The sequence below is a fragment of the Nicotiana attenuata genome, chromosome 4, assembly GCF_001879085.1.
Source record: "Nicotiana attenuata strain UT chromosome 4, NIATTr2, whole genome shotgun sequence".
Taxonomy (NCBI): Eukaryota; Viridiplantae; Streptophyta; class Magnoliopsida; order Solanales; family Solanaceae; genus Nicotiana; species Nicotiana attenuata.
This window is the reverse complement of record NC_031992.1, coordinates 636,053-648,567: the sequence shown is the minus strand read 5'-3', so window position 1 is coordinate 648,567 and position 12,515 is coordinate 636,053. Positions and strand designations below refer to the sequence as shown.

General features: G+C 36.0%; 2 protein-coding genes across 2 annotated transcripts; one reads left to right on the top strand and one right to left on the bottom strand.

Annotated features, from left to right (window-relative positions):
- Window positions 343-4,241, top strand: LOC109224778 (mannose-6-phosphate isomerase 1-like). Its single transcript, XM_019389300.1, has 5 exons — window positions 343-1,052; window positions 1,307-1,474; window positions 2,221-2,433; window positions 3,155-3,421; window positions 3,769-4,241. Exons 1-5 carry the CDS (start codon window positions 672-674, stop codon window positions 4,069-4,071), a joined length of 1,332 nt encoding a protein of 443 aa, XP_019244845.1. The 5' UTR covers window positions 343-671; the 3' UTR covers window positions 4,072-4,241.
- On the bottom strand, window positions 4,567-9,185 carry LOC109224779. The gene is made up of 8 exons (XM_019389301.1): window positions 8,692-9,185; window positions 8,232-8,276; window positions 7,924-8,053; window positions 6,503-6,584; window positions 6,369-6,417; window positions 5,989-6,086; window positions 5,301-5,439; window positions 4,567-5,167 (listed from the first exon to the last, which is right to left on the bottom strand). The coding sequence occupies exons 1-8, from the start codon at window positions 9,034-9,036 to the stop codon at window positions 5,009-5,011; spliced, it is 1,047 nt and encodes a 348-aa protein (XP_019244846.1). The 5' UTR covers window positions 9,037-9,185; the 3' UTR covers window positions 4,567-5,008.

Here is a 12,515-nt window from a genome sequence, read left to right as displayed (position 1 = left end):
AGTACTTTCAAACTGCATCCGCCCCTAATTCAGTTAGGAGTTGTTTGATTCGTGATCTAGTATGACTATATATAGAATAAATTATTGTACTGATTATTGTTTAATTTGATGTATTATTGTCAAATATAGGTTGGTAATGCAACGTTTATTGGTAATGAAGCTATAGAGTTTAATAGCTTCATTAATTGTATGAAGATTATAATTTACATTAATAATAATATACGTAATAGACTAACTATTCTGAATGTCCCCACAAATCAAACGATTCCTCTAACTCGTGGATCGCGTGTATAAACATGACACATCTCCTGAGTACTTGGACCCCGACCCGAGAAAAGAAATAAACAACTGATGACCACATGATGAATCTAACGACGAACCCCCACCGAGATCATAACGGCGTGCGTGACTCTTCAGCAATTTCCCCTTTCCTGGATTCTAGTTTCTACTACAGCAGTACACAGTACTGTACCCAATTTTACGATAACCCCAACTTACTCTCGTCACTTGCTTTTGTCCAATCCTATTCCAACTTCCCTTCCCTCCCTCCCTCACAAATTCATATATTCTCTCTCGAATGGAAAGTAGAAGCAACTTTCAATTTCATATATTCTCTTCCTCTTTAAGTTCCCCTTTTCTTTATATACTTCTACTTCTCTCTTTCTCTTTCCATGGAGGCTGAGTCTGTGTCAGTATCATTATCTGTATCAACAACAATGGACGGTTTTAATGGGCTTTTGAGGTTAACGGGTTGTGTCAAGAATTACGATTGGGGCCGGAACGGGAAGGAATCGTGTGTTGCACGACTCTATGGGCTCAATACTGGGGGCAAAATCTATGAGGACCAGCCCTACGCTGAATTTTGGATGGGGACCCACGACTCTGGACCGTCTTATGTAGTGGAAGAAGGAAGAAGAACAACTGAGAATGGATTTGCTAATGGTGGAGAAAGAGAAAAGCTTACTTTACAAGATTGGATTGAAAAGAACCCTAGTGTTCTTGGTCAAACTGTTCTTCACAAGTGGGGTACCCACCTCCCTTTTCTCTTCAAGGTGATTTTTTTATTTTTACTGTGGAAATTGGTAAATAATGCAAATTAATTAGCAATTTATGAATCTTTGGTACTTGAACTAGATAAGGAACCTGTTTTTTTCTTTGCTCAAAGTCTTGATTTTTATTATGATATTGATCAAATAATGCAAAATAAATACTGGGGTGTCAGCAAAGTATAAATCTTTGATACTTGGACTAGATAAAGAACCAAATTTTTTCTGCTATTGATCAATTCAAGGGCTTTGCTTTATAGGTATTATCCGTTGCAAAAGCTTTGTCTATACAAGCCCATCCTGATAAGGATTTAGCCACTCTTCTGCATAAGGAGCAGCCACTTGTTTACAAGGATGACAATCATAAACCTGAGATGGCTTTGGCGTTGACCGAATTTGAGGCCTTGTGTGGCTTTACAAGTCTCGAGGTAGTTTTTTGTTTGTAAATTTGGAGTTGTTTTAGGTTTATCTAGTTTGGAGTAATGCATTATATCTGATGCTTTTAATTATCAATTCCCTGCAAAAAGTTCCAGTAGAGTTGAGCAACTTCTTTTACTGGATATATTTGGTAATTATTGGTGGCAGTCTAGACTCTAGAGGCTTGTAATGATAGAGAATTGCTCTCCAGCTTATCGGGAAAATATTCATTCTAAGAGCATGGTGGGGACTCTAAAGAGCATGGTGGGGACTCTAAGCAGACTGTAGGGTTCTATGAATTAATAAAAAATTGATGTGAGTTTTTAAATCTTGAAAGTTTGCTTTATTTGCCTTTTCCTTTTTGAGTATTATTAACTGGACCTTGTTTTTCCAACAACTGGAAAGAATAAAGTAAGGGGAAACGTCCCAATTAGCTTCTTTTTGTCTTGTATAAATAAAATATTAATTGCTTGTTCTGCTCTAGTTAGAGCATGTGTATAATAACTAACATGTGTATGTTTCATTATTCTCTTCCTGTTATATCATCTGTACTGCAAATTTTGGTAGTAGCAAGTCTATAAAGATTTAGAGGTGGGGCTTGGCCACTGGTGTAGTTCATTAGAGTACTTTATCATGTGGTTGACAAAAACCTAGTGTTTTGACTTGACTCTTGAGATGATCGAGCGGACTTACACTCCATAGCTGTTTGGAAGAAGAATTAAAAATACTAGATGTGAATTTGATGACTTTTTTCCAGGAGCTTAAAGTGATTGTTCAGACTGTGCCTGAGATTGTTGAAGTGGTTGGTGATGCGCCTGCAAAGCGAGTATTAGACTTGAACGAGGATGATGGAGAGGAGAAAGTTAAATTACTGCTCAGAAAATTATTTACGGAGATGATGTCAGCTAACAAGGATGTGATCACGGAAGTTATTGCCAAGCTGATTAGTCGTCTGAACATTAAAAATAAGGTAAAGTCTGATTGCTCCATGATTATGTGAAAGTTCAAGATTCTTTTGTTTTTCTTTTGATGTTATTTAACTCTTTTTCTGCGCTTCTACATGGTAGTGACTCATTGATGTGGCAATCTGGAAAGTTATGCTCTTCATTGTCTTAGTTAATCATTTGTGTCTTATTACACAATTCTCTACCCATCTCTCAATCTAAAAACACTATCACAATGCCTTCCCAGATTAAATTTGGATTTTTACGTGTTTGTTTGTATATTCTTGAAGAACGTGGAACTTGTCCTTACTTAACAGTTGAATTTCTATCTAAGCACTGAATTCTTCTCTTTTAGGGTAACTTATGGTCCTATCCTCAGAGTTAAAACAGATTTTTTTGGCTTTTATCCCCAAAACAGAATGTCCTGCCTATTTTCTTTTATGACGCATGCTCAGCTGATCATTGAGAAAAGCCGGCTATCAAATTAATATGTAATTGGGAACTCTGCATCTTTAACTCAAATTTTATGAAGGGTTAACTCATATACCCCATTCTTCCGGTTGTGTAACACATGGGTCATTTCTGTCTTAACCTGGAACACATAAGATATTTTTATGCAAGTGATTTGCTGAAGATTAACCACATATTTTCTTGTTTTCTCCTCAAGCATATCTGGAACTGCTGCTGTTTAAATTCATGTTGCACGTTGTTGTTTATTAAAGAAGTTGCTTACACTTAGATGTTTAGGCAGGGAAGCTGACGGACAAAGAACAACTGGTCCTAAGACTTGAGAAGCAGTATCCAGCTGATGTTGGCGTTTTAGCTGCCTTCTTGTTTAATTATGTGAAGCTCAATCCCGGTGAAGCTTTATATTTAGGGGCAAATGAACCCCATGCATATGTATATGGTGAGTGTGTCGAATGCATGGCAACCTCAGACAATGTGGTACGTGCTGGTCTAACTCCCAAGCACCGGGATGTTACAACTCTCTGTTCAATGCTCACATATAGACAGGTATCGTCAGAGCCATATTAAAGGCGCTCTTTCATTCTCCATGTTTTATTAACCTTTTTCATATAGTTTGAGACTGAAGTTCACTTGAAGGTGAATTTCCTTAAGATTGATCATAGTATAAGATCCCAAGATCCACCAAGATAGTGCTATATCCATATTCAAATCACTTGTCTCTTTGATTGAGGCATAAAAGTTCCTAAACTAACAACACTTGTGGAAAGTACTGAACAACGTTTAGAATACGGAAGGCAACAGGCTAGATGTTTGGCAAGACTGCCGAACATGCAAGTTACATGGCATTCTGTATCTCTTGATCTATGAACTAAAATTAGTGTTTTCTGTTACAGCGTTACCCTGAAATTCTGCAAGGTACGAAACTAAATCCGTTCACAATGAGATACCTCCCTCCCTTTGATGAATTTGAGGTGGATCGTTGCATTCTTCCCCAACAATCAACTGTTGTCTTTCCTTCTTCTCCTGGTCCATCCATTTTTGTGGTCATGGGAGGAGAGGGAACAATGACCACATCAGCAGAAGAGACTGTTGCTGAAGGTGATGTCCTATTTGCACCTGCAAATACTAATATTACCATTGCAACCTCCTCTGGTTTGCACTTGTATAGAGCAGGAGTAAACAGCAGATTTTTTTGAGGAATAATAGCCACGTGTGCTGGCTCATAAATATAGTGAATCTGTGTTATATTGGCTGCTCCACTTTGTAATATTAGCATGTGCAGGTATATTACCGCTTTTATTAATGTAGTGTTGTAAGCAAAAACTATCATGGGAAGGGTGGAAATTTTGCTCTACTTTCTTTGTTTCTTCATGGTCTAATTTCAACTTTTGAGAACAGAGATGGTAAGCATGAGAAAAGTACAAATGCGAGAAAAATAAATGTACTCAAGTACGCAAACTTGGACTAGGGGTGCGCAATGATTTGGTAGTCTTAAATATTGGTCATATTCTTGTGTTCCTTTCAACACTGTTTTTGGTTGTGCAAGAATCTTTGCTGATATATTGTTGATACCTGCTGCGATTCAGCCAGTGTCTGATGGACTCTGCCACTCTTACTTTTGGCTGTTTCATTCATCTCTTTCGGGCAGCAGAATAATAGCTGCACCACAGTTATGCCAATAATTCATGAAAAGAGAAGCCAAAGAAATCCTTGAATGGAATGAAAAATACTTAAGTCACAATTGAAAGTGAAAATGCATATCACTTGAGGGTGGACATTTTGGAAGCAAAGCTTATAAGCGGTACTGATCCAAAAGAGCTACAGCTGATGAACAATCAAGCGGATCAAACCGTCAATGATCTTGATCGTTGATCTGGCATCATTTGAGTCGTACTTATTCATCCCTGAGACTATTCTTTCTAAGAAAAATAATACAGAACTACTGTTTCTGTCCTGTTAGTATCTTATTGAAGAGCATCTATATCGAATAGATCTCCAAAACTGATGGTAAAAAGCACAAATTCAATCCTATTCTAAACCTCTTCAATTGTCCATCATATCATGATTGAATCACGGGCCAAGGCAGTGGTTCTCGAAACTATCCGGAAGTAACATGGGGGCAATTTCCCTTCATTATTGTGTCCCAGCTCTATTTAAGCCGTTTAACCATGATAGAATCGATTGTGCACCCTTTGTCCATGAGCAATCTAACATCATATCATGAGCAACCCCTTCAATACAGACTGTCGGGACGTCATAAAATCTTCCTGTTTCATTGAGTCCCTCTATGTCCTGAGAAAACCACATCATTCATGCGTTACTCTCGGAACACCTGAGCTATTTAAGACAACTTTTTTTTGAAATACCTGGAGATTCACAGCAATTTTTAACAAATTGGACTGTCTAAAATTGTCAAAGAACTTACCACAATGAAATCATCCGTTGCACCCACTACGAGTACTTTAAATGCAGGATCCTCGAGTCGAGGAACAGGAAGAGATGCGTTGAGCTTTCTTAGATCAAACAAAGGCATCCTTGAGCTTTCCGTCATTAACTGTTGGTAACTGGTAAAAAAGAAAAAAAAAAAAAAAAAAGAAGAAACAAATGCTGCCGTAAGAAACAATATTGTATACGCTATCCAATAAATCAAGGTATTATTCCAACTGTATATAAAAATAAACCTTCAAGATTGAGATACAAACAAGCTTACTGACATAATCTACGAACTCCATAGAACAATATGTTCACATAAACTCAATGACTTAACTTAGGGAATGCCCATTAATGGATTGTTGATAAGGAGGAATCCTCAAGCTGACAGTAGACTAGTATATGCACCAGTAACCAGGTCTTTACAAATAGACCAGGAATAACTTTAGTTCAAACTACTGATACTTGGGAAAGTGGTAGGAGTAACTCAAATGGGTAGCATGTTCAAAAACTAACTTCTTTTTGCTACTCTTTGATTGTCCAATAGTACACATAGACATCTTCAAAATTATGTCAGGCAAACATATTAATATGTTTTATAAAAGATTGTCTATTTTAACTCATTTTCTTCTTTCATTTGATATCCAAAAAAGTAATAACCATCTAAGTTATCATTGACTGACCGCACAACCAGCTGATCCTCCATTGCTGCTGAGAAAAATGTTTCTTTACAAAGAGGTAAAGAAGTTTGAAAAGCTTTGGCTGCCAGGCTCCGAGTTACCTGCTCGAAGTATCAAACTCAGCAATTTGAAAATCACAAAAACGTAGGAATTAAAAAAAGAAGAAAAATGCAGACATTTTATGCACTTAATAGGATATAACCACTTATTGATTATGCCATTGATAGTATAGAGAGAAAATTTGAAACAGGAAACAAGTTGAAGCTGAAGTGGCTTCAATAGTATATGTCAATGCCTTTGTAAATGCTAGCAAAGGCAATTACTTTGGTAGTTCATAGCTGAGATAAGTGTGTATAGGTTTCTTTCAAATTAAATATACAAACCTTGAAAGCAGCAATAGGCTTGGAAAAGAGATATCGCCATACTAAACCACTGAATAGAATAAAAGAGAAACAAGTTAATGAGTGGAAATAAAATTCGTATTGGGAGACAAGCTTCATACAGTACAGGAAGTCACCTATTACCCGAAGGGGGTACTGAGCAAATGAGCACAGCTCCAGCAAGACTGGGCAATAAGCTTTTATTTTCTGAATCAGATCCTGTAGCACCAAAAAGAAAACAAATATCTGTTTGAGTAAAAACAACCACTTTAATGAACTTTTCTTTTTGATAAGATAACCACCTTAGGGAACATTCTTTTGATAATAACCACTTTTAAGGAACATACAGATTTGCTCTCATTGATATTAGATGTCCAAGAAACAGCTAAGCAGTTAATGTGCTTTATGATACAAGTAGAGAAAGCACCTTAAATGATACTTCAGGGACCAGAAACCTAGGCCTACAATGTAACACATCAACAAACACACAAATTCAAACTCTTTTTTCATATGTGAATATTATGAGGTAAGTTCATGCGGGCACCAAGAGGGGGACAGCACGGCACAGAGCTATTCAACCTAATGACTAATGAGAGTAAACCTCAGACAATGGCTGAACCGCAGCACTAATGAGAGTAAACCTGAAGACGTATGATGTCCTAATACCATGCTGCTCTATTAATCAACTACACCTCAATTGCAAACTTGTTGGTTGTCGACTTTATGAATCCTTTATAACCATTCTGCTCGATTCAAACCCAAGTACTCTTGGAGAATTACGTATTTAACTCTTCTATATTTGATAAATGACCTTTTTTTAATACTTTGAAAAGGAAGTTTCGATGTCATTGTACAGGTCTGTGCACAATAAAGTTTCCGTAGTTTGTGTAAAGTGCATAATCTTGTATTGACCATGAAATATTTCAGAAAAATCTAGAAGCATGAAGGTGAAAGTGTAGATTCCCATGCAAAAACTCTCTTTTTAAGGGAAAGAAAACACTCACACCACTCTTTCACCTGCCTACACTGAACGGAGTTTGGATCCCCACCCTAATATCATGCTTTCTTGAAGAAGTGAAATTTAATGCGACAAACATGAAGCCACGCAACTCTGTGCGGTCCGGCAAATCTCTCACGATCTGAGTTACGTTTGACATCATATAGCCTAACTTACAACTCAACACATCTTTCCACTTAGGAATAACCTAGACTATGCTTAAACAAATTTCCTGAATGAAAGAGATAAATAGCATAATATCTGATTCTATTTTCATTTTGTTTATGGCCAAAACTAAGAGTTGCCTATATTAGCAAAATAATGTTTTGCATAAGAAGTGGTTCACCCAACAATTTCAAATGTCTCAAACCACAACTACAAGACCAAAGACTTATATCAGAAACAGACCCCCATTCTTAAGATCCTGCGTGGACCTTCTTCCGTTTGAGGACTTGAGTTAATAACATGAATAACTTTCGTTGGAACTAATCTATGAAATAACGGGTAATCCTATAAATGTAGTATGCCTTAGTTTGGAAACAATAAAGCAAACATGATTACCTTTTACTGTTTCACTTCTAATATTTGCAATGTAATACTGAACAATAAGCCCCCCAAATGAATGTCCAAGCAATACTGGTGGCAACTCGATCTCTTTGTGGATGAAGTCAGCTATATCACCTGCATGTGTCTACTGAAAGCACCAAAGTACAGAATTATAAGGCACTGAAGACCATTTCGGTAATGTACTAAGAGAAACTTGAATGAGAATGTCAGCTCAGCTCAGCTCAAGGTCATTACTCTAGTAATTTCCTACTTTCCAATTGAAACTCAACTAAAATCTCTAAACGGAGAGAAATGTCAAATACCTGGAGCGTACCTGCAACTGCTGCAGCAGGTGAATCACTTTCTCCCTGGCAATGTCAAAAAGTTAGAATTTTATTTAAGTACATTAAAGCCAGCAAGAATTTTATTTAGGTAGTTGTGAACTTCTTCCTAAATTTATCAGGTCTTTTTTCTAAGATAAACAGTAGTTGGATCGATCAACCAAACAGCAAGTAATTCAGTCGGCTAATCAGTCATCCGTATATAATTAAACATTATCTGGATATTAAAAAGAAATTAAGCAGTTAAACCTACACTAAAAAGAAAGTTAAAGCCATAATATTCATCTTATTCGGGATTCAAAATACCATGATTGAGCTACTCTATAACAGACCTAGTACTGGCAAATATATGAAAGTTTTAACCTTTTTTAGCAAAATAATCAAATTTTAAATTCTATATTCTTTAGTCCATGTAATTGCAGATGTTGAAAACATAGAGTACCTGACCCAGCAAGCTGAGAGCGTAACAATCATATCCATTTTGGGAAAAGAAAGGAAGCCAATGTTCAGCCCAGCACCAAGCTGCATGAAAGCTTCCATGAATAAAAACTAAAGGTGGGTTATAAGATCTTTTCTGTTCCTCATCTGGGTCACTGAATTGAAGTCCTTTTTGGAAGAGAACCTCCATGTTTAGTCCAGATGGGAGCTTGTGAAAATGACGGGATTGTCCCTGCTTCAGTTCATAAGGAACCGTCATTTTGTAATCTCTTGTTAGAACAGCACGAGTTCTTGTTGTTAATCTGGTTTGAGGAAATTTGGGAAGAATCAATGTACAGAGTGTAGCCATTGTTTCTCATTAGCTGCTCTGTTACTCTTTCCTCTGTCGCAGTTTATCGCTTGGAATTTTTTTGTTTCTTTATTATCCCTCGGTTTTTTTGCATCTCGCCCACCTTTACTGATTTTTCTTGATTATGTATTTCACTAAAAAATTATAACAAAAGCACCTTCCATCTTAAATTACTTGTCTAAAAAGGGTTAGCTTAATAGTCAAGAGGTTGTTAGAGGTAATGGAAAAAATAAATTAAGGATCCACGAGTCAGTAATCTGGTGGTGCACTGGTTATTACCTCCTATTCCATAGTTACGAGTGAAATGAACAAAAAATAAAGATAATTGCTCAAGATAGCGGCTAATTTTGTATAATAATAGTAAGTAAATTACATTAGGTTTTTTTGGTTTCCCACTCGGTATCTGGTACCCGCATTAAAGCCTAATTAAATTCGGATTCGCGCCGAAAAGTCCCACAAAAGCAACTCCATATCCAGGGCTCGAACCCAAAACCTCTAATTAAGTATGAATGAATACTTATCACTACACCACAACCCTTGTTAGTAAATTACATTAGCTAACCACCATTAGAAGTACTATTTAAAATGCAGTCACCATTTACAATTAAATTTTAGTCAATTCATTGCTATTATCTTCTATTGATATTATACCTGTTAATCGGGCCGGCTGGCCCGTTCACAACCCGGTTAAGCCCGGTATTGTAGGAGGTGGCGACGGGTTGGGCGGGGAGCGGGTCTTGGACGAATAAATTTTTGTAACCGGTGCACCGGAACCCGATTAGCCCGGTTACCCGTTAACGGGTTTTTACCGGGCTACAGCCCGGTCCAGCCCGGTTACCGTTACAATTTTTTTTTTAAATTTCTGGACCGTTGCCAACAGTTAAATTCAAAAATGACCGTTGGGCAACGACCCCTTTTTGCAGAAATGGCCATTTCGGCCTACCCCCTTAAGAAAATAGCCCCTCACCCTTAATAATTGATAAATTACAATTTTATCTTTTTAAAAACTATAAATAGCCCCATTCTTCATCATTTTTTCTCACAGTTTACTCTCTTACTACTCTAATTCTCTCTCAAATCTCTCTTGATAATATTGATTATTGCTCTTAAATTTCTCAATTACTTATTATTTCAAATTTCATCAAATATTTAGTTTAGCCACTATAAAATTATTATTATCAAATATCAAGTATTCAAGTGAAGTGTGGCATCAAGTATCGGTCTATCAATTGAAGTTTGATATCAAATTTAGTGCGGCATCCGGAATCCCGGTACACTCGTTCCATCTCTTTCTCTTCTTTGGTGTATATTTTTATTTTATTATTTAGAATTATTAATTTAATTTACTTAATGGATATATTAAGAGCAGCCAAAAAAGCGTGCACTAGTAGGGTGGTAGTAATAAGAGTAAAACTTCTAAAAAATCAAGAGGTGGTGTTGGTTCTTCTAGTAGCTTTACACATATTTCTGAAAGTTCACCTGAAAATTTAAATGTAGATTATGAGCGACTTCAAGAAAATTATGGTATAGATGATAATTTAGATGATATTCAATCACCTGATAATCTTGAAACACGACCAGCACACCTGGTAATGCTAGTCAAACTCAAAATATTAGGGGTGGAGGTCGTGGTAATACAAGTAGGCCTCCCCTCCCTATTAAGAGGAATTGAAGATTAAGAAGTAAGTGTTGGAATTTTTTTGAAAGACTAGATGAAGATAAAAATTATGTAAGATGTCAACTTTGTAAGGAAGTTTATAAACATGAGACCGATAAGGGAGGGGGAACGGGTCAACTTCGTAGGCACATGGTACATCACCACCCTATTGCATGGGGTACTGATGAGAAAGATGGGCAATAAAAATTTAATCCGGGTACTGGAGGTTTAACGGGAAAATACGATATTAAGAAAGAACGGGAAAAATTAGCTAAAATAATTATTTTAGGTTGTTTACCTTTTAGTTTTGTTATTTCACCATATCTTGTTACTTATATTCAAAGAATTTATAACCCTTTGTTTAAAGGCATTCCTATAAGTACTTGTAGAGCTGATATCTTTAGGCTTTTTGGACAATATTAGACATATATACTTTATTTGTTCGCCAGTCTTTCTTGTAGAGTTTCTCTTACTTCTGATATTGGCCGTGCTGTAAATGAAAATGATTATTTGATTGTTACATGCCATTGGATAGATGATAATTTTTGCATGCAAAAACGTATTATTGATTTCAAATATGATGAAAATCAAAGTCATACTGGTGCATTTATAAGTAATATTATCCATGAAGTTGTTATATTTTATAATCTTGCAGAAAATTTTTTGTGTATGTCATTTGATAATGCTTCTAACAACAATGCTGCTATTACAATATTAAAATTGCATCTACACCCACCACTTCCTGAAATATTTCATGTTAGATGTGCATGTCATATTTATAATTTAATTGTGAAGAGTGCCCTTGAATTATTTAGAGATGAGATCACTTTAGTTAGAAGAGATGTTGGTGTAATTCAAAAAAATAATAGAAGTGCTAGATTAAATGCATTTAAGGAAAAATGTGTACAATATGGACTAAAACCAACACTCATGCCTGAAGAAATAGTTACTAGGTGGAATTATACTTATTTATTCTTAAGATGTTGTTATAAATATAAAATGCCTATAACTTAAGTTGCTAATTCTCATTGTATTGATCCTAACCGTTTGTTAACATCTAGAACTTGGGATGTCATTGAAGATGTTGTAAAAAATTTACAAAATTTTTATGTGGCTACACTTGAGTTTTCTGGAGCTTATTATCCTACTATTGCAAATGGTTTAGTTCATATTGCTGAAATTTCTCTTTTACTCCATAATTGAAAAAGAAAGATATACTTCTGTTGTTGAACCTATGATAGATAAATTTAAAAAATATTTCTACCCAATTCCCTCTATTTACCTAATTGGTGCTATTTTAAACCCTTCTATCAAAATGGCCACTTGTCGCCAATTAATCACTGCTTTATATGCTTATATGGATATTGGACTGATCAAGCCCAACTATGTCTTATAAAAAGGACTAAGCGGTTATTGCAAATATAATCTGGTTTACAAGTCCGGAGTCGAATCCCACATGGAATTAACGTACTAATCACAACTTTTAGTTTTGCAAGAATCCAAGTAATCAACTTTCAAAAATATTGAATAATGAATTGAGTGTTTACTAACTAATAACAAGGTAATTAAAAATCTGTAGTTTTACCACTAGCAAAGCAAATGTTGTAGACAAGATTGGAAAGGTCTAGGGTTACGATTTTCCCTCTTATCAGAATCCTCTCTGTTACGTCTCCTATAAATTCGCCTAGATACTCTCTACCGATCATGAGCACTTTAGATTTCATAATTCTCTTCTGAACTATTACAACAATTTACTAAACGTATTCTTTCGAACTACGCTGGCTAACATTAATTTATCGCTCACTAAGATCGCACCGAGGTT